Below are 24,729 nucleotides of genomic sequence, written 5' to 3' on the forward strand. Positions count from 1 at the left end.
CGCCAGGCCTCCCTGTCCATCACCATCTCCCGGAGTTCACTCAGACTCATGTCCATGGAGTCCTTGATGCCATCCAGCCATCTCATCCTCGGTCGTCCCCTTCTCCTGCTGCCCCCAATCCTTCCCAGCATCAGAGTCTTTTCCAGTGAGTCAACTCTTTGCATGACGTGGCCAAAGTACTGGAGCTTCAGCTTTAGCATCATTCCTTCCAAAGAAATCCCAGGGTTGATCTCCTTCAGAATGGACTGGTTGGATCTCCTTGCAGTCCAAGGGACTCTCAAGAGTCTTCTCCAACACCACAGTTCGAAAGCATCAATTCTTCGGCGCTCAGCCTTCTTCACAGTCCAACTCTCACATCCATACATGACTACTGGAAAAGCCATAGCCTTGACTAGACGGACCTTAGTCGGCAAAGTAATGTCTCTGCTTTTGAATATGCTATCTAGGGTGGTCATAACTTTCCTTCCAAGGAGTAAGCGTCTTTTAATTTTATGGCTGCAGTCACCATCTGCAGTGATTTTGGAGCCCAAAAAAAGAAAGTCTGACAGTGTTTCCACTGTTTCCCCATCTATTTCCCATGAAGGGATGGGACCGGATGCCATAATCTTTGTTTTCTGAATGTTGAGCTTTAAGCCAACTTTTCTGCTCTCCTCTTTTACTTTCATCAAGAGGCTTTTTAGCTCCTCTTCACTTTCTGCCATAAGGGTGGTGTCATCTGCATATCTGAGGTTACTGATATTTCTCCTGGCAGTCTTGATTCCAGCTTGTGTTTCTTCCAGTCCAGCGTTTCTCATGATGTACTCTGCATGTAAGTTAAATAAGCAGGGTGACAATATACAGCCTTGACGCACTCCTTTTCCTTATTTGGAACCAGTCTGTTGTTCCATGTCCAGTTCTAACTATTGCTTCCTGACCTAGAGAGGGTTTATTGATTACGATTTTCAGGGTAGGTCATCTGACTAATATATTTGATTGGGGAACCTCATGTGTCAGTAACTTTAGGTCTTTTTTTAAGGCTGGTCAGATTTCTTAGGGAAGACTCTTCAAGTCTCTTGGCTTGAGAATGAAGGCCCAGCTGCCAGCCTCTGGGAGCCACGTAGGGGAAGCATTCAGCATCCCAGATGCATGCACTCACCTGAGCTGCTGTTTTCAGTAGACTATGTACTCTGGTCAGCTGTGCTGTGTCACCTGTGCAGGGGCCTGCTGATTTATGTTTTTAAGGGAATCCCAGTACTTTACTGAGATGGGGAAGGGATCTGGCATCTGACTGCGTCTTAAGTTTACTTTAACCAGTCCTCCGTATCTTACCACTTCTGCCCCACTCTTTACCATGGTTTATGTAAAATAATATTAATATTCAGATTGGTTTTTAAAACTGAGGGAAAACTTGCTTTGTGAAATTTTTTTTTTTTTCTTTATTTCCTTGCTTTGAGTTCCCTCTGGCTTCCTGATTCTTTTCTGTTGTTGTAATCTCCTGAGGACAGGATGGACTGAGACGTGACTTACAAGTATACATTCTGTTTTGCATGGGACACTCCCGGTTATGCCTAATTCTTAACTGCATTCTCTTTTAGTCTTAGAAGTGGGGCCTCTTTGGACAATAAAAGGCATAGTTACCTCACTTTAAAAGCCCCAGGGTTTGGAGATAAGAGTTTTATTTGGTTTGATTATTGCTTGTTTTTATTCAAAAACAGTTCTCCTTTGTCTCAGTAACTAGTTTACTAATCAGTACTATGAATGATAGAATAATGAACATTATTTAAGATTTTAGTTGTTTCTTAGGTGCTGACTTTAGACTTGAAGACTTTAATTGGAGCATTTTTCAGATATATAACAGATTCTCTCATTAGACACACACTGTTACCTTGTTGAAAAGAACTTAAGGTGGATTCCCTGATAGTTAGATTTCCCAACAGACTGTCTCTGGGAGTTGTGAAACAAGTCTACCAAAGACAGCTTCACAAGTAGTAGGAGAGGAATAAACCCCTGTATGTTTGTTTGACTGTATATTTTAAGTGTTCACCTAGTGCTTTGTAGCGATTCAGTAATGTTTGTTGAATTGATGTTTGATGATGAGTAGCTGACATATTGATATTTTCTGACATAGAACTTGATAGTCACTCTTTTGGCAATTGATTTATTAATATTCTAAACTAAAAATAAAAAAATCTCAAAAGATATCTTTAAGTGCCACCCTGGGTTGGATGCTTATCTCTGAGGTTTAGTGACTAATAGCATCAGTTTGACTGTGGTGCTGTAGAGTGAAGCAAGATGCAGATATGGAAGAACCAAGGGGCTTGATCCCTGGCATCCTCCTCCCCACCTGCCCAAATCCTGGGTAAGAATTTCTCATGCCTCACAGCATATTAAAGCAAGAAGAATACATGTAAAAACAGTTTGTAAACTGTAAAGCAGAAGTAGATGTTTTTCTGGAATCCCCTTACCTTCTCCACGATCCAAGTGTTGGCAATGTGATCTCTGGTTCCTTTGTCTTTTCTAAACCCAGCTTATACATCTGGAAGTTCTTGGTTCATATACTACTGAGACCTAGCTTGAAGGATTTTGAGCATAACCTTGCTAGCATGCCAAATGAGCACCATTGTATGGTAGTTTGAACATTCTCTGGCATTGCCCTTCTTTAGGATTGAAATAAAAACTGATCTTTCCAGTCCTGTGGCCACTGCTGAATTTTCCAAATTTGCTGGCATATTTAGTGCAGCACTTTATCTACATCAACTTTTAGTATTTGAAATAGCTTGGCTGGAATTCTGTCACCTCCACTAACTGTCCATAGTAATGCTTCTTAATGCCCGGTTGACTTTACACTCCAGGATGTCTGGCTCTAGATGACTGACCACACCATTGTGGTTATCTGAGTCATTAAGACCTTTTTTGTATAGTTCTTTGGTGTATTCTTGCCACCTTTTCTCAATCTCTTGCTTCTATTAGGTCCTTACTGTCTCTGTCCTTTATGGTGTCCATCCTTGCATGAAACGTTCCCTTAATATCTGCAATTTTCTTGAAGAGATTTCTGGTCTTTCCCATTCTATTGTCTTCAGCTATTTCTTTGCATTGTTCATTTCTTATCTCTCTTTGCTATTCTCTGGAACTCTGCATTCAGTTAGGTTTATCTTTTCCTTTCTCCCTTGCCTTTCACTTCTCTGTTTTCCTCAGCTATTTATAAAACCTTTTCAGACAACCACTTTGCCTTCTTGGATTTCTTTTTCTTTGGGATGGTTTTGGTCACTGCCTCCTGTACAAGGTTACAAACTTCTGTCCATACTTCTTCAGTCAGTCTGTCTACCAGACCTAATCCCTTGAATTATTTATCACTCCCATTGTATAATCATAATGGATTTGATTTAGATCGTAATTGAATGACCGAGTGGTTTTCCCTACTTTCTCCAACTTAAGCCTGAATTTTACAATGAGCAGAGCTCATGATCTGAGCCACAGTCAGCTCCATGTCTTGTTTTTGCTGACTGTATAGAGCTTCTCCATCTTTGGCTGCAAAGAATATAATCAATCTGCTTCACTGTCTACGCAAAATCCTTTGACTATGTGGATCACAGCAGACGATGGAAAATTCTTAAAAAGGTGGAAGTATCAGGCCACCTTAACCATTTCCTGAAAAACCTGTATGCAAGTCAAGAAGCAACAGAACTGGACGTGGAACAACTGACTGATTCAAAATTGGGAAAGTAGTACAATAAGGCTGTATGTTGTTACCCTGCCTGTATAACTTACATGCAGAGTACATTGTGAGAAATGCTGGGCTGGGTGAATCTCAAGCTGGCATCAAGATTGTCAGGAGAAATATCAAGAACCTCAGATATGCAGATGACACCCCTCTAAAGGCAGAAAGTGAAGAGGAACTGAAGAGCCTCTTGATGAGGGTGAAAGAGGAGAGTGAAAAAGCTGGCTTAAAACTCAGCATTCAAAAACTAAGATTATGGCATCCAGTCCCATCACTTCATGGCAAATAGAAGGGGAAAAAGTGGAAGCAGTGACAGATTTTATTTTCTGGGGCTCCAAAATCACTGCAGGTGTTGACTGCAGCCATGAAATTAAAAGATGCTTGCTTCTTGGAAGAAAAGCTGCAACAAACCTAAACAGCGTATTAAAAAGCAGAGATATCACTTTACCAACAAAGGTCCATGTAGTCAAAGCTATGGTTTTTCCAGTAGTCATGTACAGATGTGAGAGCTGGAACATAAAGAAGGCCAAGTGCCAAAGAATTGATGTTTTCAAATTGTGATTCTGGATAAGACTTGGGAGTCCCTTGGACAGCAAGGAGATCAAACCAGTCAATCCTAAAGGAAATCAACCCTAAATATTCATTGGAAGGACTGGTGCTGAAACTGAAGCTCCAATACTTTCATAATGAGCCAACTCACTGGAAAAGACCCTGATGGTGGGAAAGATTGAAGGCCAAAAGAGAAGGGGATGACAGGGAATGGGATGGTTGGATGGCATCACCAACTCAATGAACAAATAGTTTGAGCAAAGTCGGGGAGATAGTAAAGGACAGGGGATGCTGGCATGCTGCGGTCCATGGGGTTGCAAAGAGGCACAGCTTCACTACTCAACAACACAGTGTGCTAAAGCTGCCATAGCAAAATACCACGGACTGGATTTCTTAAAAAAAAAAAAAGCAAACATATGTATTTTCTCACAGTTCTGAAAGCTTGAAGTCTAAAATCAAGGTGTTGGCAGGTTTGATTTTTCCCGAGGTCTCTGACTTGTGCCGCCTTGAGAAGATGCCACCTTTTCACTGTGTGTCTCAGATGACCTTTTCTCTGTGCTCATGCGTGCCTCATCTCTTCCCCTCTCTTAGAAGGACACCAGTCATATTGGATAAGAGATCCACCCTTAATGGCCTTTTCTAACCTTAATGACCTCCTTAAAGACCCTTCTTCCAATTATACATTGAGGGGATACAAGTCTATCTGTAACTAAAGCTAAATATGCAACATAAACATGACATATATGTGCCATTGTACTAATGGTAGGTATTTATACATGCGGCCCATACAGAACACATTTTTAAAGGTTAAGCAGTTATTTTTGGGGAAAATGATGGATTTTTAATTAGGTAATTGTTTTTATTTTATTTTGTACTGTGGCTGTCAAAGCTTATTCCAGAAGTAAGTATCAACTCCTATTATTTTCTTACTGCTCACAGTTTTGCCTCCATTATCTTTCATGATATGTTGCAGAAATCTTTTTAAACACTCCATTGATCCATTTGTATTCTATAAAACTACTGAATCAGGAAAACATGGACTGCCATTGTACTGTGATCACAGTTAAAGCAGATGAGTGAGGACCCCACATCAGCCCATTCTGTTATGGGAGTTCTGCTCTTCTCTCAGACTATCTCATATGTGTGTGATGTGTATTTCAAGGGAGGGCATTACTTCTTGTAGTAAATATTTTAAAAACTAATTTCTTTCTGGTATTTATAGATACATAAAGATGAATATATGGACTCATATTTTCTACTTGCACTTCAGGGGGCTTTTCTAAACATTCCACTTTGATGACCCCTGATCTAGACACAAAATACAAATGTAGTCACAATTAGATAGTGGTTTCACAGGTATTCACGTTGTTACCCATTGTATCCTATGTGTTGCTACATGTATCCTGTGTAATAAAATACTATTGAAACCTTTTAAAGAAGTCATAAGTATGCTTGAAAATTTTGTAGGTGTTATCCTAATAATGTTCTGTCATTTATTATTGCACAAGAGGAGTCTAAGGCTTTTCAGACTGTAGTGTTGAGTCTTCTGGAATATTTTCTTGGTCATTTCTTTAATTACATTTGCTGAGACCTCTTCTTTAGTTACATCAATTAGGTATGAATTGGACATTGTCATTTTTTTCCATGCCTTTCCTCTGCATAGCCTTTCTGCCTTCTAAGGACCGTTTCCTATGTTCTGGACATTTTCCTCAACTTTGTCATTAGCACTGATTTAATTTCTGTAGTACTTGTGTGTGACTTCCAGAGTTGATTTTAGTTATTTTATTGTACTTTATTTTTTTACTTTTGTTGTGAAAAAATATAGCTCTAACAAAAGTTGAGAAAATAGTATAATTAACCATAAAATTTGTCACTTGCTTTAACAATTGCCGTCTCATGGCCACTGTTTTGTTCTTTTTGACTGTGCTGGGTCTTTGTTGTGGCGTGAAGGCTCTCTAGTTGTGGCACGCAGGCTCACTTGGGCTCTAGAGTGTGCAGGCCCTGGAGTTGCATTGCTCAGTTGCCCCATAGCATGTGGGATCTTGGTTCCCCGACCAGGGATTGAACCTGTGACCCCTGCATTGGATGGCGGACTCTTAACCACCAGCTTGCTAGGGAAGTCCCTCATGGCCAATCTTGTTTTGTCTGTTTCTACCCATTCTCCTTCATCCCATTCTTACTTATTTTGAATCAAATTCCAGACATCGTAACTCTTCATAAATACTTTAGCATCTACCCCTAAAAGATTCAGACTTTAAAAAGTATCACCATACCATTAATATCATACTTAGAGATGATAGTTGCCTCATCATGTATAATATGTGGAGTATATTCCTGGGTTACCTAACAAATATCTGTAGTTCTTCTCTTTCCAGAAACAGTTATTGAAGAACAGTTCTCGGCATACACCCCTTCCCGTAGTTTAATCACTGTGCTGACTTCACATCCCTGAGAATAAAATGTATCACAGCCGTTTCCATTCCCAGTCATTCTGCATAGGTAGGGATTATAGTTTGGGGTTTACATAGAGAGAACTTTTAATGAGAAGAGACCAAAAACAGCTCTGGTCATTCCTGAAATCTGCTCCTTTATGTGGGTGAGTTGGGCCATGGAAGCCCTCACTCTAAGGCTTGAGGAAGAAGCAGAGGTTTGATAGCTGAAAAATTGACACTATAAAATGTGTCACTCCCTGGATTCAACAGTTTACCTTAAGGTTTCATCAGAGTAATGGTTCCTAGAAACGCTTCTTAACTCGCATTCTAATGATCATTATTATTTTTGATGTTGTTCAAACTCTACATTTTTTTTTTGTATTTTCCTAAATAAAAGATGGAGGTATGCAAATTGAGCATCATTGATTTTCTCTCCTCCTAACCTAGGCGTCCAGTAGTACACTTTAAAAAGACCTCATTCATAATCCAGAAAACATTGCTTTATTAATTTTCCTACTTTTAAAAAACTCAGTGTCTTAAAATTTTAAGGGAAAAAAATTATTTCTCTTGGATGGCAACATATCCAACATGTATGTATTAGATTTAATTACAGCCATTAAATGAGAGATTTTTACTTAACTAGGCAATCAATTTAACTAAGATTGCCATACATAGATGAGCAATTTTCAGATCATTGGTGGACAGTAATATTACACTTAGCCAGTTTATACTGAACATAATTAGAATTGTCTTTGATTTGTAAGTAACATTTTTATAACATTACACATTATTTTAAGTCTTGTGAAAATATAAATAGTAGAACTCTCTGGGAATTATATTCTAGGTACACACTGAGTTACCAATAACAATAACAATGAATATTTAACAAAATTCAAGAGTCTTCAAGAAAAGGGCTTCAAATTAAGACTAACTTGTGGATATGTTTAAAAGTAAGTAAAACTTTAGAAAGGGAATCAGAAGCAAGGGAAAGCTGGTTATATAGTAAAATTGTGATTGATTTAAGTATTTAAGTCATTTCATGTTAACCCTGTTTATATCTATACTAATCCAGTAAGTGAAAGTGTTAAGATGTTGAAGTTTAGAACGTGGAAGCCATGTGTTGCCTTCTTTAAAGTCCAGTGTAGGCCTCTCCCCTGTGAGTGCCTACAACTTAGAGCATTTGAACAGGGATCTGAGAAGATATAGTCTCCTTAATATACAGTTGTTCAACATTTTAAGAATCTGATTAGTAAATATCTAATTTATTCAATTAAAATATTTTCAAGGGATAGTAATATTTTGCTCATTATAAGCAGGAAGATTTTGCTTTTTAAAACATCAGGAAAATTCCCTGGTGGTTCAGTCTTTAGGATTCCGTGTTTCCAGCTGCAGAGGGCATGGGTTCAATTCCTGATCAAGGAGCTAGATCCTACTTACCATGGTGAGCACCCCCCCCCCCCAAAAAAAAACTGTTAAAGACTTTCTGATAATGTTTGAGGAGGAATATACTAATTACTATTTTACCTATTACCTTAGAATTTCAAAATTCCATACACATTCACTTTATATTCTCATAGCAGTTAAGAGAGGGTGTGTTACCAGGAGGTAAACTGGTTCTGCAGGATTGGTAACTTATTTGTGGCCACATAGTGAGTCATTAATAGACTTTGAGAACAAAGTTTGAATGGTTAATTTTTGCTTCTTTGTGCTTTTATATGTTTAAAAGAATTTTAACATTGAACACGTTTCCCATTTTTAATGTTATCCCCGTATTTCCCAAACTAACTGTATCGAGCAGAAATATCATCGTGAGTTTTAATTTATACGGTTTTCTGTCAGAAGTGCTGCATGTGTTTCAGTGGTTATTGTTCTCCCTCAGGTGCTGGATCCTGAACAAAACCATAACTTCACAGATCATTATCTCAATGTGGCCTTTGACCTTTCCCAAGTTCTTTTTATTGCCACTGCCAACACCACTGCTACTATTCCACCTGCCTTGTTGGACAGAATGGAGATCATTCAGGTGCCAGGTACTTGCTTTGAAAACAAAAGTCATTACTTTGCTAAATAAATTTTGAGTAAAAAATTGATTTGCCAGTGTTGATCAGAAGTTCTGAATCTGGCATATAAACCAGCTTTTATATAGATTCAACATCTATAAAATAAACATGACAGATAAGAGTGTGTTTATGTTCTATACAACATACATTGTGTGTTCTGTAACACTTTCAGATTCAACTTAGCATTAAAAACTGATTATTTTTATGGAAAATAAGATATTCTTTGAAGCAATTTCTAAAATTATAGATAAAATAATTTACTTTTTCAAAGTATGTGTCTAAAAACCAAAAATAGATCTTCTCATTGCCAATGTAGCTTCCTATCTATCAGATTTGGAAGTTTTTACTATCTCTTAGAACATCTAATCATTTATTCTCGTTAGGAAGTAGATCCTAAAACTTTCTCTTTGTTACAGCTGGCCTCATTTTTATATAAAATTACAGAGTGCTTTCAAATTCTTCTTTTTAGTTGAATCTGTCAATACTTATATACTTTTTTTCTTTTAGCCATGTCTTCTCCTTCACAGGACTGTTTTTAAAAAAGTCCTTTAGTTGTGTGTATGTTCAGTTGCTCAGTCATGTCACTTTTTGTGGCCCCATGGACTGTAACCCACCAGGCTCCTTTGGAATTTTCCAGGCAGGAATATTGGAGTGGGGTGCCATTTCCTACTCCAGGGGATCTTCTGACCCAGGGATAGAACCCGTGTCTCTTGTGTTTCCTGCTTTGAGAGGTGGATTCTTTTCCACTATTGCCACCTGGGAAGCCCCTTTTAGTTACTAACACTAAATAAATCCCAGTGTTTTCAACCTTATTTAAATTGTTCAGAATTACTTCTCCCTAGAAATGATCAAATGTCAGTGGGTATCTTTTAAAATAAAAATAGATAAAAATAAATATAATCTGAATATATATTTCATATTAAACTGAAATATATTTTTACCCTCAAGTAAATGATAATTCGATTTCTTAGTTATCTGTGAACCCTGCAGGATCCTGTAGTTTTAAAATATGGTGGAGTATTTCAAAATTGCTTTGTGCTTATTTATAAGACTAAAATAAATAACGAGACCTAGTTGCATGGAAACTCCAAATTAAGGCAAAAACCATAAGACATATTAACGTGAAGTGAAGTAATCAGGACTGCTGCTGCAGAGGTGGACACTGATGCCACCTCCTTCTGCAGGTTTGGTTATCTTATCTTTTAGCTCTTCTGGTGGTTTTTAGTCTCCTTTTTATTCCAAAAAATAGATTCCTTGTCCATTCATCTTTTAAATTTTTGCTTGTTAAATGGAAAGGGGGCAATCATTATAGGAGATACTCATCTTACAGGACTTAAACAGAAAGTAAATTTACACTTATTGAGACTTTGAAGTAGATAAGACCATAAAGTATTTTAAATATATAAACTATCTATGTAATTCCAACACGTAAGGAAAAAACTCTTACAGAGACGTCTTAGTTTCTGTTTTGTTTGTTGCTAAAATTTACAATTGGACTTTTGGAAATAGCCCCTTTTTGGCTCTTCCCTTGAAGCCTTAATAGAAGCCTCTGTTGTTACTGTTGTAAGTTTTTTTCGATTACGCAGCAAATTATGCTAAAGAAAAGGGTGGCTTTATTTTTCTTTTAAATAATAAAATAAAATTTGCATTTAAATTAAGGAGATTTAAATTAAATCTTTATCTTAATGAAAGTGAGATTTTTTTTCTCTTTAAGAGAGATACCATTTTAATCAAAAGACTTTCAAACACTGTGCTTATTTAGTAAGTGCTTGTTTTGTTTGCGAAAAAGTTGGAAAGTTTAGCAATTACTGATTGGCAATTAGATTAATTTATTCTACTCTTACTCGAAGTCATACTTAAATCCATTCTAAATCCAAGACCCATTGCGCTGTGTTGGATTTATTAATGAAGCCTGGCCCTGTGGAAGCCATGTGAATAATCATAAAGCACGATGACTTCTTTTCCAGGGTATACACAAGAGGAGAAGATAGAGATTGCCCACAGGCACTTGATCCCTAAGCAGCTGGAACAGCATGGGCTGACTCCTCAGCAGATTCAGATCCCTCAGGTTACTACTCTTGACATCATCACCAGGTTAGTCAGCCAACCGGGGGCTTCAGTAATGTTCCGATATGAAAAGGAGATTCCTATTTCACTGGCAACTCACAGCATCCATTTCCCTCTCCAGCAGATTCCCAGCAAGCATTTCCGGAACTGTTGATTTACACAGGGCTCTGTATTAGGCAGAAATTCACAGGGAAAGCATTTAGAGTATCTTCATAGCTAACTAAGGACTTTAGTGGAGCCAGAATCTCAGCTTTTCTACAGTAGCAATGTAAGGGATTAATGTGATAAATTAATAGCCAAATACATGGGAAATACCGGGACACCTTTTCATATCCCAGAACCTTGAAAGTTGAAGTCTCCTGGGAAGTGAGATGGTCCTTTCAGACATCTGTTAGAAGTTGTTCAGATTTTCTTTTCCTCACTTCGAGAGATTTTTTAAAATCCTTAGTGTTTTTATCTTCGGAATTAACGCCAGAACAACAGAGAAGGTATTTTCCCAAGTTAGCTACCAAGTGGTTAAGCCTGTAGCAAGCAGCACATAAATTATCTGAGTTGAGTACTGCTGAGTCTAATTTATGGATCGTATGTTTGAATGGAAAATACATCCTGTTGAGAATTTCTGTCTACAGTAGCCTCTCACAGTTTTCCTGGCTCAGCATTGCAGCTCTGTTGCATCATCTGGCAAACAGTGTCAGGCTGCCAGCACTCTGCAGCCCCATCCCAGTAACCGCAGGTTTTTCAAGAGAAGTGAAGTCTCCCTCTGTTTTTTTTTCCTCCCTCTGTTTTGAACTTTGACTTAGAGCTTGGCTAGTTGGACTGCTTTTTGATCTAATCCAGCCTGCTTATGGAAGTCTATTTGGAAGTCTGTTTAAATTTACTTATGAAACAGTAAGACTCAATCTGACCTGGGAGTTCCTTTTCTTAACTTGTGATTTACTATGTGGATAATGCCAGGGGAAATAAAGTAGGTGATTTCTGGGCCAGAGTCTTCCAAAAATATCATTATGCCAGATAATACGCCTGATGTTTCTGGGTAACTTTTCAACAAGTAACTTACTTAACCTTTTTTGATTGCTTCCCCATCTGTAAAATATGAATATAGAGAAAAATATCCATTCAAAGCTTATCTGGATATAAATACTAATGACTCAAAGAGTAATCGCTATTTCTATTTGCCAGTTGTTGCCTGGAGAACTATTTCTTTTTTATATACTTGTTAGCTCAAAACATCAGCTGTTAAAAGCTACGAACATTAGGAAATTTCTCTGAGCAATTTTATTATTCATAGATAAGGCACAGGTATTTACTACTCCAGGCAAGTTTTGGGTATGTAATGAGTTACCCAGATTAGGACATAGTTTTTTAATTTTTACTGTGTTGTAGTCATAGACCTGTAGTGTTTAGGAGGAGAGGAGGGAGTCTTAGAAGTCATCTAGTTTTCTTCAGGCTAAATATTCCTATTCTCCTTACCATTCCTCTTGACCCACTTTCAAGACTTTTCACCGTCCCGATTAGTTTTCTTCTGAATGATTCCTCTGATGTCAGTGTTTCTTTTAAAATAAACACCCAGAGTAGAACTCAGTGTGTCTTATGTAGCCTAAACAGTCCATAGTATAACAAGACCACTGTGGGTTAGGAAATGGCAACCCACTCCAGTATTCTTGCCTGGGAAATCCCATGGACAGAGGAGCCTGGCAGGCCATGGGATTGCAAAGAGTTGGACATGACTTAGCAGCTAAACAGTAATAAAGAATTAAAAAAAAAAGACCACTAGTCTTATTCTATTATTATTTTATGACTGTATCTCCAGTCTTAGCTTTTTTAGGTTATCTTCTTGTCTCTTGTAAATATAGTTACTGACACCTTAGTTCTTTTTCATATGAATTTCTTATTCACTCGATCTGTCTCATTCTATATTTATAGGGTTGAGTTTTTTAAAGCCCAAATGTAGAAGTTTACAGTTATATATATTTTAATATCCATGTTAGTTTCAGCTACCATTGCAGCAAATTGATTTTTTTTTTCATCTTGATTATCATCCAATGCATTAGTTTTATGTCCTCTGAAAATTAGCAGCTTCACGATCATTTAGCTGTGGGTAGGAAACATTAACCAATTATTACTTGACATTGGTGCTTCTTCCTCTTTTGGTTTAAAAATGCTAAACCAAACCAGTGGTTGATATGTCTGCTTTCCTCTAGTCGAGGTTAATATTATACTGTCTGCCTTAGTTCCTAGCCTGTTATTGTTCTAAACACCTAAAAAAAAAATCTCGCTGTTGATGATGTCCTTATTATTTTTGGCAAGCTCCAGTTCATTCTCAACTTCCTGGTCCCATTTCTGCATGTTCACGCCATCCTTCTGAAAGCATCCTCAGGCCTTTTCTCTTTTATCTTTTGTCCAGACCTTTTCGTCTGAGCTCATCAAATAGTTGTCTAGGAAGCTACACTGGGTTTTTGTTTTTACATGTTGGTTTATTTTTAAGGTGCCTCCCTATTTTCTTTCTTAATGAAATTACATGCATGTGTATAATATGGACTTTATTCCTATATCCTTCTATTCCTTTGATTGAAATACACTTTTTACTTTATAGAGTGTTTAGCCAAGAATTTTGTCTTTTCTCATAACTTAGAAAACTGCTTTCCCAGAGTCTTGACTGTGTGTTGGCTGCCTAATCAGATGCAGTTTTCCAGATAAAACTGCATTCTCTAGCTGATGTTGTGTGTTCAAACTCACCCAAAGCTGGGTGCCAAACTTGATTGTACTATATAAAGGATTATGAAGTGGCTTACGGAATTTGAGTCTGACATGGAGGTTTTTTAAGACAGCTCTGCGTAACCACATCTAGAACCTTTTCCACTGAATCACACTGCTTGCATCGTTAGCATATTTCTCTCTTTAGAAGGTCTCTACAATGAAAATACACTGAATGGGGTAATTAGCACAGTTCCAGGTAAAGACTCCATTCTCTGTCTCAAATTATTTTTTGCTTTAGTTAGGAAAAAATTCTATTTTTCTGATTCTTTCAGCAGTATTCCACACGTAATAAATTTGTCAGAATTTTCTTAAATCAACAAATTGTAAGAAAGCTTTTATACATATCAAAGAGTAAATGATAGTTTATGTGCTGCAAAATTGAAGAGCCAATAATTCATTTTTAAGTATAGGGTAGTAGTTCAAGATACTCTATATAAAAGGAAGAGTGGTAGCTGGAATTACTTCTGAATATTTTAAGCAATAAGAATACTGAGGAATTTTTAAAGATGAGGCTATTAATACTCAAGAAACTGTAATACACTTAAATGTACGCTTCTTTTAGTATAGTCGTTAAGCACATTAATCCTGCTTTTACAGGTGATGTGTAGCCAAAATTAAAATATCTTTTCTCTGATGGCAGGTACACCCGAGAGGCAGGGGTCCGCTCTTTGGACAGGAAGCTGGGGGCCATTTGCCGAGCTGTTGCTGTGAAAGTGGCAGAGGGGCAGCACAGAGAAGCCAGGTTGGACCGCCCTGACGCAGCTGAGGGGGAAGGTGGGTGACCTGGGCCTGGTGCCCCCAGGCTTGGTGGCTGGAAGTGAATGGAAACAAAGCTGGACATGGAGGGACTGTGTGGGGTGGTCCTTGCAGCGAGGGCATGCGCTCCTCCGCTGGGAAAGGCATCCAGTGTGTAAGTTAAACTTAATGGTTGATGTATCAAGAGGATTCTTTTCTGCAAAGAATACAGAATTTTGGCAGGAATAATAACTTAGTATTAATGCCTTAGGGATATATTTCTCGAGCTTATAATGATGGTACACTTTATGTTTGGCTTCTGGTGTTCATGTGTCTCTTTCTGATCCAGATTGTTAAGTCTTTCAGTATTTACAGCATAGAAAGTTGCTATAGCAGTTAAAGAAAAAAAAATCATAGTTGTCTAAGTACTGCAAGGGCAGATATTTATTCTCTGGAATGGCTTCATGTATAATCATTTGTTTTTCTCACACATTTTCTTTGATAGGTACACAATTAAGATATAATTTAAATTATTTTTTCTGAGGAAAATAATTGTGGAGTTGGTGACAAGGAAAAAAAGGGAAGCGGTCTATTCCTCGACTTAATGAAATATGGATATTTAAGTTAAAATGTTTTAACTTCTTACCGAAGACCGTGTTGCTGCATGGTTGCCAAAATTTGCTTTAACAAACATGACTTGAATAGAGAATCTTTATTCTTTCATAGTTAAGAGATGTATTAGATGTCCTACCATTTCCATAGCTCTTTCTAGACAAAAGTTTGATGAATATGGCTAAAGAACCATAATTTGTAATAAGCTCAGTGGAACAGAGGCAGTAAAGCGTCATTCCTGCTTGTCCTTCTATTGCTAAACACAGTGCCTTTAACAGCAATATCATCCAGAGAGCTGCTCATTTGCTAAGTGGTGTCTGACTCTGTGACCCCATGAACTGCAGCACGCCAGACTCCCCTGTTCTTCACTGTCTCCTGGAGTTTGCTCAAACTCAAGTCCATTGAGTAGGTGATGCCATCCAACAAGTAGCCTTTCCCACATCCTCCTGTTCCTCATATGTGCTTCATCCCAGCTTGCACTGTGCCCAGAACCTCGCGGGTTCATTTCTCTCAAAAGTAAACCTGCCACCTTCTGTTGGTAAGGGATAGTGCCCTTGTTACATGGAGTAGGAATAGGGATCTTAAACCTGTAATTGTTTCTTGTTGTTTCGTTACCAAGTCGTGTCCAACTCTTTTGTGATGCCATGAACTGTAGCCTGCCAGGCTCCGCTGCTCATGAGATTTCCCAGGCAACAGTGCTGGAGCGGGGATACATCTCCTTCTCCAGGAATTCTTCCCAACCCAGGATCGAACCCACATCTGCACTGCAGGCAGTCTTTACCACTGAGCCACCTGGGCAGTCAGTTATTTCCTACATAGTTTAGAAAATGTTTTGTCTTTAATCCCACATCTCACCCATATTTTCAGGGATACCTCAAATTCCTGAGCCCTTTTTTGTAGGATTTTGTGGAGAACCACCCTCTGCCCGCACCTACCTCCTTCACAGACATTAAAGTTTCTACTTAGATGTTTATTACTTCTTGCCCATCTACTTGCTGTTACCCAAAATGTTGTCAGCATCTCTTGTCTTCTTTCTTTTTCTTTTTCTGGGTTTATCCTTTTTTTAAAAAAATCCCTTACTTGTCATTTTAATAGGATTTGGTGGCGGGCAGGGTGGCGGGGTGGGGGGTTGTTTAAAGATAAACACATGTTCAGAAGATTCTCAGAAATCTGAATTTTTGACAAGTACTCTAGATGATTGATAGCCTATCAAGAATGGCATCACTGTTGCAGCTGAGTGACCGTGGAGAACTGAGATAGTTTTATCTTTTTTTCCCTTGCTGAATGTAACACCTAAATCCTCATGAGTTTCCCTTCTTAATTCTTAGAATATTCTCTTTTGCTGTGGCATCCAGCACCTGAGCCTATGTCCTTTTATTCTTGTCTGTGATATAATAGAAAGGCAGAGAGTTAAGTGAGTTTATCTACTTGACACAATTGGGAAATTGTGTTTATGATTTTGATGGTTTCTTTTGGAACTTATAATAATGCATTCAGAGGTATGCATTAATTTTTTAAATTTACTTTTAATTGGAGGATACTTTACATGTTGTGTTGGTTTCTGCTGTACGACAATGGGGACTTGATGTTTAAAGAAGCTTTTCATAGTTACACAATGCTTATTATATCTATTAGCATATTCCTAATAATGTCTGTGATCATATTAGCTTTTTAAAAATAGCCTAGAGATATTCAAGAACTTATTCAAACTGCTTATGAACCATGTGAGAACATACAGTGTTTCATGGTAACATTTATTTGGTTATTTGTTTTTTAATCAATGATTCACAGAACAAATCCTAAATGATGCATAGTTAAGTAAATCTGGGTTAAGATACTACCAAGGACACCCATGGTGCGAAAGTGAAAGTTGCTCAGTCGTGTCCAATTGAATAATTAGGATAAGGACTTGTCTCTTAAGACGACGATTTTGATTGTATTTCTTATTAGGAGATATGGGACTCCAAGCTGGGTCTTACGTTGTAAGATACCCCTGAATTACCTGTAAGTGACTCTCCTCCAGATTTTAGTAAAATAATTATAAGATATTCTGAATTGATGTTTATGACCTTAAGCAAGCCAAAAGAAAATTTTCTGTCAAAAAAAAATCTCTTTCAGGTTTTCATGTCACAAAGTTCAAATGGAGCTAGCTTAGTAACTGAAAGTTTCTCATTAAGAAATTGAATTATTTAAAATTAGAGTAGAAAGTTGTTTTAGAAATTTCGAGTAATTCAGTGAGGGAGTTATTTTTAATGTTAAAAATATTGCTGGTCTTAGAGTTATTGCCAGGAAGAAAAGTAATTTCAGGCCACAAGCTTTAAAAACAGGCAGAAGCCTCCAGCATATCGAGCAAACTTTCTGGAGTAGGCCCAGAAATACTGGTCTGTGAACAGTTGTCTTTGTATTTGTGAGGTCTTAACTGGCAGTTACACAGAACAAATAATAGAATTTAAAAGGCGAGTGAGATCCCTAATTGATTTGTGTTAGTGGAGGACTATTTATGGTGTTGGTCACTTACCTATAAAGTATGGGAATTATTTCATGAAAGCAGCCCTGCCTATGTTTTTCGTATGTTATTAGTGTATTCTAAATTGCCCTTTTCCTTTCTGTGATGTTAGTTGGATCGAAAGATAAAAGTTTGTGGTTACAGTTTTATTCTACTTTGGCCTGCCTTTTAGCCTAGGACACAGATATCCCATGTATTCAGTTTTATAGTTTGGAGGTTTCTCTGTAAAGAGTTAGCTTAGGTCCATTTGTTCAAATACTCTTTTACCATATATGTTCATTTAATACCTATAAGATTTTCTTCCTCAAAAATTATCTCCAGCCAGGGATTCAAGTTATAACCAATGCTTATGAAGTTTCTCAGAAGATGGAGCATTCTAAATTATTTTTGGAAAGTGCGGTATTTATTGGAGAAGCTACATTAAACTTAATGTGTCTCACGATGTTAGTTTCTTAACTATTCTTATAGAAGTCATCTGAAAAATTGATTAGATTAAAAAAAAGACAGATGAACAGATTTAACATGAGGTGTGTTAGATGTTGTTATGGATAAACTTTAAAAATGTCACTTCAGGCAGTATGTATTTGGTTATGTTATGGAGATCTCAGATAAACACTTAAAGGAAAAATGAGTTAAACTAGCTGACTTACGGTCAGTAGATGGGTACTTTGGGCCTGGGATGAAATTTCCAGTGTTAGCATCATACTTGGTTTCAAGAATGACTGTATCTCAGTTGGTCTTGATGCCTAGTAGTGTAAATCCTCCAGCTTTGGTTTTCTTCAAGATTGCTTTGGCTATTGTATGTAGGTTCATCAAATATCTGTGTTAATTTTAGAATCAGCTTGGTGACTCTGTACCAGTAAATCACTAAATAAATGACACTTTTTTTTTTTAATTGGAGGCTAAATAACACCTTCTGATATTTTGATTGTGATTGCATCTATAAATCAGTTTGGGGAGAATTGATAATTTGATATTAGCAAGTCTTCTAATTCATGATTAGCTTCATTTATTTAAGTCTTAATAAATGTTTTTAAGTGTTTTAATAGTTGAAGTGGTGAGCTTTTGCATATTTTTTCTTTAGATATAGTCCTAGTTAATTGATCTTGTATGTATGTGTTATGTGTGTATATTATTGTAAGTAATATTTTTAATTTTCTAATTCTTTTGGTTGATACTCTATGAGAATGCTATATTGACTTGAATCCAGCAGACTTGCCAAATTGAAACACTGATTTTTTTTGAATTTTCACTCAGTTGTGTCCGACTCTGCAACCCCATGGACTGTAGCCCACCAGGCTCCTCTGTCCATGGGGATTCTCCAGGCAAAGATGAGATACTGGAGTGGGTTGCCACGCCCTCCTCCAGGGGACCTTCCCAACTCAGGGATCGAACCCAGGTCTCCCGCAATCCAGGCAGATTCTTTACCGTCTGAGCCACCAGGGAAGCCCTACGTACACCATCAGCTGTCACAAATGCAAATAACGTCAGTTCTTACTTTTTCTTTTCTGATCATTATAGCTTTTATTTCAGTTCTTTCCTAATGAACTAGCAGGGACCTCTAGGAGAACGTTGAAGAGAAATAGTGATGATACACAAAGGAATCAGGAAAAAAAGCCTGTGAAGAACTGCCAGTCTCTTTAGCTTTTGTTTTGTACATTTGGGCCGCTTGATTGACTGCTGTAAAATCGCAGTTGAGTAGGAGTCTCAGTAAGCTGTCTAGTTTGACTCTTGATTGAATGTGTGAGTCCCTTCGCAGAATTCCCCAGTAAAGACTAAGCCTTGCCTATTTAACTGTTAACAGACACATCTTTATAGGCTTAGCCATCTACTTCCCAGTCCATAGGAAAACAGAAGCTGTAGTTTGGAAAAAGGGTTAAGTGGTTGGGTGGTATGAGTCAGAAGCAATAGGATTTAATGTCAGTGAAAACATGCCTGTCCCCTCATGATAGATGCCGTGGGCCCCTTGCTGACCACAAAACATCGGGTTGGCCAGACCATAGATCTAACTCTGTGGCAGTTTTCGCTGGTTCAGTCTGGATCGCAGTTTGACTGAGTTGCATTTCAGCATGTATTGGTTCTCTGATACGTTTGCCATATGTAGGACAGTGAAATCAATGGAATATAATGGAAGCAGGCAGATAACAATATCCTTAACTTTGGATATCCTTTCTAGGCGACTTCACATTTAAAAATGCATCAAAATAAAATATTCAGAGCTTATGGCGCTGTTCTCTGCCTTCTTTGGCTTTTGATTCCCCTAGGTGTCTGCACTCTGGCCGTCGGCGGGAGTGTGCTGCCTGAGGGGGAGGGTCCTCCTGCCTGCGGCAGCCGGTCTGCCCAGTGCCAGGGCAGGCGGGGGCGGGGGGATGCCGGGCAAGGGCGTCATTCCCACGGGCCTTCCTCGCCGCACATCCCACTCATCTGCTCGGGTGGCTTTCCCCTTAGCCTTTCTTGGGTCCTTTCCTCCGAAGGAATCCTCTTCTGTCGAGCTGCTTTCAGCTCTTTGTTGTGGCTTCCTGGCATTGACTTCTCAAGCCCTCAGCATACTTCACAGTGGTTATTTTAAGCGTGGCTCCTTTGTAACCAAAACAGGAAGCTGTTCCTGCAGGAGAAACAAGTGCTTTTGATTCTTTTTCAGCTCTTTTCCCCCCACTACTTGTCATCTCCAAATCTGAAGCATATCCATTCTCTTGTCTAATGTCATGGGCTTCTTTTATTTTTGAAAACACTATGTATAATAATGTCTTCAGGAAGTAACTTCTGAGCTTTGTGCAACTTTTCGCTAAGTTATTTTGTCTTTGACTGCTTGGAACCGTCTTCTGCCCAAATGGGATCTGTCCCTTTATTTTTGGGAGTTTTACATTGTTCAGTGCTGTGTGACAGATTACTCCAAAACTTGGTAAAGCAAAAGTTGTACTTAGTGCCCCAGAAGTTAGCAGACATTTGTCATCTCGCTGTATCTGTGGGTCTGGCACACACGAGCAGTTTAGCTGGGTAGTTGTGGCTTGAGACCTTTAGTGAGGTTCTCATCAAGCTGTAGCCAGCTGGAGGTTCAGCTCGGGGCGGACCTGCCTCCAGGTTCACTGACGTGGCTGTGAGCTGAAAAGGGTTCCAAGACCCGGTTCCAGTGCACGTGTGGATGCTTCCCCACACTGACGAGCAGTTCAGGGACACCAGCTGGGTCCACGAATTCAACTCAGTTCTGACACTACCCACCTGGAGACAGTGTTCTGCTCCACAGACAAAGGGCTCAGCTCAGCCTCACTAGACTGCCCTTCACTCAGAGACAAGTCACAAGCCCAGGTTATTACCTGGACTTCTGATCAACTGGCTCAAATTGGAGGTTGCCATGACCTCCTCCTCTACCTTCATTAATTTGCTGGAACAGCTCACAAAACTCAGGAGACCCCTTTGACCCAGTAGATTACCGGTTTATTATGAAAGGATATTAAAAAGTACGAATCAACTACATAGGGCCAGGGCCAGAACAAAGGAGCCTCTGTCCTCACGGAACCTGGGGCCCAACGGAGAAGCTTCCCCTGGGGCACAGGGAAGCTCTCCAAAGATGGACCAAAGAGCTCTGCTTTGGGGTTTTATGGAGGCTTCATTGCTTAGTTGTGATTAACTAGATCACTGGCCAGTGGTAACTTCTTCAACCTCAAGCCCTGCCCTCTCCCCAGAAATCAGGGAGTGGGAAAGAAGGTTCCAGCCCTCTAATCTCCTGGCCACCAGCACTGTCCTGGGTACTCCTGGAAGTCACCTCATTCACATAAGGAAAGACACCTTTATCACTGTCAATACTTAGGATATTCTAAACGCCTTGGGGGTTGTGAGCCACAGTGTTGGTCAGATCAAGATGAGGAATACTTCTTAAAATCACACTATCACTTGACAACGTGGCTTCCTTGCTGACTGATGGCCAGGTGTTCAGCTTCTTGCCACGGCGGCCTCTCGCTAGGCTTAGGACATGGCTGTTGGCTTCCCTTAGTGAGAGAACTGTGCTAGGAAAGAAACAGAGAGCTCGCGACAGAAGCTGCAGGCTTTTATAATCCTCACTGTGCTATGCTCCATGGGTCACACCTGCCAATCCTCGTAGAGAGATGGCACTCCACGGGGTAGGGCCTCTGGGGACCGTCTTGAGAGCTGCCTCGCACAGACTTTTTTTTTTTAAACTTATTTTAAAGAAAGTTATACATTTCATTTCTGATAATACAACCCCCATTCCTGAAGATTAAAATAGTTTGTTTAGAGTTTTAAAGAAAACCTGTGGTTTGGGTTGTTAATAGAGGGTGGAAATTGTTGTGCAGCAGAAACAGAGAAGCACAATTGGGTAGGCCTTGGGGGAGGAAAGCTTAATGAGACCACAAGCAAATGAATGATTCTTTAGTAACAACTGAAACAACCTTTCTTTAGTCAACTTTTAATGAGGATGGATTTCATTGATACTGTTCTTGTTTGTTTTGTTTTAGCACATAAAAACTTTGCTAGCTGTTTTTACTGAAGTGAGGGTAATTGAGTCGTTTCTTATTACTTGGTTCCAGTTCTATATAAAAATCCTCAAACATTTTAGCCTAAATCCCGTATCTTCCTTTCTGGTGAGCGTTAGAACAAAAAAGAGAGAGTAATTTGTGTGCTTGCCTCTGAACCCAAAACCACAGACCAGATGCTTGAGCTGTTTATTTTAGATTGTTACAATAATACTCAGAAGTCCGATTTTCAGTTTCTGAAGAAATGCCTCCATCGGATGTTAAGAGGTCTTTGAACAGAGTGTGACAGGCCACAGTTTTAGTGTTGCTCTGGGGGCTGAATTTAAATTGGTCTACATTTTCCTAATTTTTAAACGGCACAGCTTTGATCCTCACAGAATTTACTGTCTTAAAAGGCTGCAATGGTTCAATAGTCATTACAGTCTAAGACACTTTATTATCAGAAGGGTTTTTCTAAGCCAGCATTTAAGTTTGTACTGTTGAATATCCATCCATCAAACTTGAGCTGGTTTCTTATTAAAGACCCAGGTTCACAGATAGGGCCAAGAAGTTTTGGTTCATTTTTGCATTTTTAGGATTTTAAAGTCTTTTCTTCATCTGCTCATACTTATCTTTCCTTTGACTGTATTAGTGACTCAGGACAAATAGTTTTCTAATCGTCCAAGAGACAGCTAAGGTAAACTGTTAAGGAATATGGATTTAAGAGAGACTTTCAGTCCCAGGGCACCTGGCTCTCTTGCTGGTGGTTCTGAAGTCTCAGGAGTTTGTAGGGGTCTATTACAGCTAATTGGATTTTGCAAACCAAGATCCAATTAAATTTAGAGATTAAGACTTTCTATGCTAAATCCTTTACATTTGTAGGGATATTAGGCAGTATGTTGTGTCCAAACATCCAGAACCAACTGGTGTTCTAATGTTGAGAGAAAGTGTCATGTTGGAATGTACTCCCATATCATGAAGATATTCTATATTCTGTTCTGATGTTTATGCTGATTCACTGATTGTTCCCTCTTCAGTACTGGCCTGGTTTAAGAGAGATTTGTTTGACTGTGTAGACTGTCAGGAAGCTGTAATGAAGGAAAAACCTTACTTCCGTATGATAGGAGGCAAATAAATGTTTGCTCTTTAAACTGTATTTGGAAACAGGAAAATCAAATATTGACAACGAATTAAAAAGGCATTGTTCCACTTAATGAATCATGTAGGAAGTTGCAGTGGCTTTTGGGTGGCATTGACATAGATTATCAAAACCAGCCTTAAGTTACAAGGTAGTAAAATAATACCTACTTTAAAAAAAGCTGCAGACAGTCTCTACTTCTTAACCACTAATCCAAGTAGTTCCCCAAGACCATTTTCTGAATCTCTGACACAGGAAAGGAGATCTATTAATGCAAAAAAAAACAAAAAAAAAACCCCTGGGAGACAGGATACAAGCTCTCTTGTCTGGTACAAAGTTAGGGTCGTATGTTTTGGACCATTGTATAACACTGATTTATTCCATGAGTCAACTAACAGTCACTGAACACTTATGATATGCTGGGTTCTAGATTGGATTCTGGGCAGGAAATGAAAGAGAACTTGTAACAGGTAGTCCATTGGGGGAGGTAGATGTAAACAAATAATATTTAGATGTGGGATAAATGCTGGTTTTTAAAGTGCTATAGAGGCATTGAATTGATCATTGAAAGCTTCATTTGATTTATTATAAATATTGTAGCTTTTAAAATTTGGTTTTAGTAAATTGAGACAAAATAGTCATTTATTTACATCTCAAAATTCATTGAAATAGATGGGGGGAAAAGTTTTCCAGATACCTTTTTTGATGTTCTTTATTTTCATAAATAGATGAGAAATGGTTCACAATCATAATGTCCATCTTTATCTCAACAGTTATTATATAGAAATGTTTAGTAGATCCCCAAAATAATGAAGAAAGTATTGGCAGAAAGGGCTTGAAAGACTTTCTTGCTAGCATGAAGGTTTTTGTGGGCATCTGATCCACAGATTTCTCCATTATGACTAGTTCCTTTAAAAAAAAGAAAAAGAAAGAAAAACAGATTGAAAATATGCAGGCACAAATGCCTTGGCAGCCAGGGTCAGTAACTTGAATCTCAGTTGCATTCAGCACACTTCCTCTGGCTGGGAAGATGGTTTTCTGGAAAAGATTAACCTGAAACTGACAGACAAATTATATAGTTGAAGATATTCAGGTTTTTCTGAATTGTTTTTAGATGCTTTGTTTTCCCCTTTCTGCCTTCCTAAGAGAAGGCTCTCAGATGCTTTTTATCTGTGGTCAGTTTAGCTTTGAGGCGCATACTTCTACTGTCTTGTAAGAAATAACAAAAGTCACTTACAATCTCAGCATCACATCTCAGTTTTTAAAGTAGACTACTCAGTTTTTTTCAAGAGTAGTTTTATAACTACAGCCATACAGGTCTTTTCCTTTATAGCTAAATGGGGTCTGGATCCATGTTTACATTCCCATGTATGCTGAGGAGTTGAGATGTCAACAGTATTCCCATTCATTGGTTCATGCACGACCTCTCTGCCAACTTCCTGTTAATACACCTAGTAGCACACATCCTACACTCTGCGCACAGATGCAGTTGAGCCAGTCTGTAAGTTTCATTTTGCCACTGCTTCAGGATTCAGGAGCCCAGTGTGATTGGATTCAACGTTCAAGAAAAAATTTTAATCATTCAGTAATAATTTTATTACAGCCTAAATTTTCATTTATTTGACAAAGTCAGCATTAAAAATCTGGTAATTTCTTGGCAAATCAAGTAGTGATTAAGTGTTTTGGTGATTTGTCATTTGTCCACAC

The 24,729-nt window shown here is 38.5% G+C and overlaps 1 protein-coding gene across 1 annotated transcript in view; it reads left to right on the forward strand.

The window, feature by feature from the left end:
* The window catches only part of LONP2 (lon peptidase 2, peroxisomal), an 81,566-nt gene that overhangs the window by 34,181 nt on the left and 22,656 nt on the right, over positions 1-24,729 (forward strand). Inside the window, exons 9-11 of the mRNA XM_052655511.1 lie at positions 8,558-8,708; positions 10,706-10,832; positions 14,203-14,336. Coding sequence (XP_052511471.1) covers positions 8,558-8,708; positions 10,706-10,832; positions 14,203-14,336 — 412 coding nt within the window. The remainder of the gene's footprint in view (positions 1-8,557; positions 8,709-10,705; positions 10,833-14,202; positions 14,337-24,729) is intronic.

Source organism: Budorcas taxicolor, chromosome 18 (genome assembly GCF_023091745.1).
Source record: "Budorcas taxicolor isolate Tak-1 chromosome 18, Takin1.1, whole genome shotgun sequence".
Classification (NCBI taxonomy): domain Eukaryota; kingdom Metazoa; phylum Chordata; class Mammalia; order Artiodactyla; family Bovidae; genus Budorcas; species Budorcas taxicolor.